General features: G+C 42.9%; 1 protein-coding gene across 2 annotated transcripts in view; it reads right to left on the bottom strand.

The window, feature by feature from the left end:
* The window catches only part of LOC122258547 (solute carrier family 23 member 1), a 14,668-nt gene that overhangs the window by 10,413 nt on the left and 1,755 nt on the right, over positions 1-2,500 (bottom strand). For both annotated transcript variants that reach the window (XM_043024551.2, XM_043024552.2), the window contains exons 3-4: positions 2,154-2,311; positions 1-108 (exon numbers count right to left, since the gene is read on the bottom strand). The exon at positions 1-108 is cut by the window's left edge and continues 95 nt beyond it. In XM_043024551.2, coding sequence (XP_042880485.2) covers positions 1-108; positions 2,154-2,311 — 266 coding nt within the window. The remainder of the gene's footprint in view (positions 109-2,153; positions 2,312-2,500) is intronic.

Below are 2,500 nucleotides of genomic sequence, written 5' to 3'. Positions count from 1 at the left end.
TCCGTTATGTTCCCCAAAGGTAAGGTTTCACAGGACGCGAAGGAAGTCGTCAGAATGGTGATCGTGGGCACCAAATAGGCGAAGTCTCCGCCCTGGATAATGGGGAGCCTGGTAAAGAAAACGGAAGGTTGGGTGGGAGAGAAAACGGAAAGTTCAGGGGGGACTACAGAAATGTCTTGGCCTTTCTGGTTCGCTCTCTCTCTCTCTCTCTCTCTCTCTCTCTCTCTCTTTCTCTCTCTCTCTCTCTCTCTCTCTCTCTCTCTCTCTCTCTCTCTCTCTCTCTCTCTTTCTCTCTCTCTCTCTCTCTCTCTCTCTCTCTCTCTCTCTCTCTCTCTCTCTCTCTCTCTCTCTCTTTCTCTCTCTCTCTCTCTCTCTCTCGCTCTCTCTCTCTCTCTCTCTCTCTCTCTCTCTCTCAGACTCTTAAGCAGGCAAGGAGCAATATTAAGGGGATACAGTTAGACTATGATGAGATTAACAACGGCGAGTCGATTGAGACGAGTGAAACCTTGCAGCACTATATGCATCTAGCGATGAACACAGACTTCACTTAAGGGAGGGACAAGAACAAGTGGAAAGACTGTGCATATTAGAATTAGGTTAGAATATAAATACTATTGGGAGTTAGGTATCCCGACAGGTGAACAGGAAAAAGAGTACAGGGTGTGTAGATCACTATGGTCACACACCTTAGTGCAGTATAGCTTACAGTGTCCCATGCGTCAGATTTACAGAAACTCAGAGATAGCTGGACTCCCCGAACAAGCTGTATGGATGTTTAAAAATGGCCAGGTAATAAAAATTTTGAAGAACTACAAAACACTTTGGATCGATTACATAATTGTAGTTGACAACTGTGTATATCCGATTGTGACTTCCCTTTTGCTAAGACTATGATAGCCCGAGTATGATTTTATTGAGATGTGGATTAATATGATTTTAGATATATCATCCTGTTGAATATAAACATATTTTTTGACTTTCTGATAAATTCTTTCCTCCAGGTGCATACATATGCTTTATTAACATATATGTGCGTCACATTTTCAAGTATGTAATTATGTGACCTCAGGAGAGGAGTATGCTGGGGTAGATGATTTATACTGTTATATCGCTCTCCTGATATGTAGACATAACTCTCTATGCTTGTGATTGATTCACCTTTTGTTCTGTATATATTTCAATATGTTGACATAGCTGTAAGATTTTGTAACATATATGTGATCCCAAAGAGGGACTAAGATTGGGGTGAGGATATCCTATGTTACCTCATCCTTATGAGATGTACGTAATCACTTGTCTCAATAAACTTGTCAAAGTAAAAAAAGTCTCTCTCTCTCTCTCTCTCTCTCTCTCTCTCTCTTTCTCTCTCTCTATGTCTCTCTCTCCCCTCTGCAATTTCCCTTCTCTCCTCTCCTCTCCCTTCTCTTTCTCTCCTTCTCTCTGTCTCTCACTCCCGCTCTCACTCACTCACTCTCTCACTCTCATCTCTCTCTCTCTCTCTCTCTCTCTCTCTCTCTCTCTCTGTCTGTCTGTCTATCTCTCTCTCTCTCTGACATAACCATTTGTATTTATATTTCATGTTTGCTATCATTATTATTATGTCTAATGAATATCATATGCATATGTTTGATTTGCTATTGTATTCTGTATTCAGTTTTCTTTATTTTTTCTCATTTCTTTCTACATTGAATTTCCTAATAAAATTAGTGTTGCTCCGTCATTAATCTTCCATAACCTCACTGCTTTAACTAAACGGCAACCTTTTTCCGAGTAATGATAATGATACATCAATTGATTATTTATAGATCTAAAAAAAAGTATTTTTTCTAAACAGAGTCATAGTATAGACGAGGAACGAATACGTGACGGAAGCAGTGGCCAGAAGATAAAGAAACGCTGTGTGGATTACCTGCAAGGAAGCTGTAGCGCTAAGCATGTTAAGACGTCTATTCAACGTAGGGCTAAGTCGTGGAAAGTCGTGTGCTATATAAACAGGTTTGTTTGTTTTCGATTGAACAATGATGCACCTTGTAAAACAGAGATAAACCCAGAGCAGTCTTCATGATACACGTTCCAAATAATAATTTAGCCAACTGAAAAAGGAGAAAATATTCTCTGCCTCGCATACTCATTTTCGTTGTTTATCCTCCTACCTGACGCCGAAGGTCGTCTGCAGAAGGGTGATGATGCCGGAGTGGAAGAAGATGGTGGACACGATGGCGCCTCTGGCGGGGTCATCCTCCCCGAGGCACAGGAAGGGACAGATGACGAAGGGAATGGCGATGGTTCCTCCGGCCATCGTCAGGTAGTGCTGGGGATGTGGAGCAAGAGGTGGAGGGGGCGAAGGACGAGGGATAGGAGGGTGGGGGCAGAGAAGGAGGAGGAGTAGGAGAAGACGAAGGAGGCGAGGAGAACGGGAGGAGAAGACGAAGGAGGCGAGGAGGGTGGGAGGAGAAGACGAAGGAGGCGAGATAGGGGGAGGAGGAGAAGACGAAGGAGA

Source organism: Penaeus japonicus, unplaced genomic scaffold (assembly GCF_977035675.1).
Source record: "Penaeus japonicus unplaced genomic scaffold, GWHDUDI00000001_assembly GWHDUDI00000006, whole genome shotgun sequence".
Classification (NCBI taxonomy): domain Eukaryota; kingdom Metazoa; phylum Arthropoda; class Malacostraca; order Decapoda; family Penaeidae; genus Penaeus; species Penaeus japonicus.
Note: the sequence above shows the minus strand (reverse complement) of the source record. Positions and strands in the feature narration are given on the sequence as shown.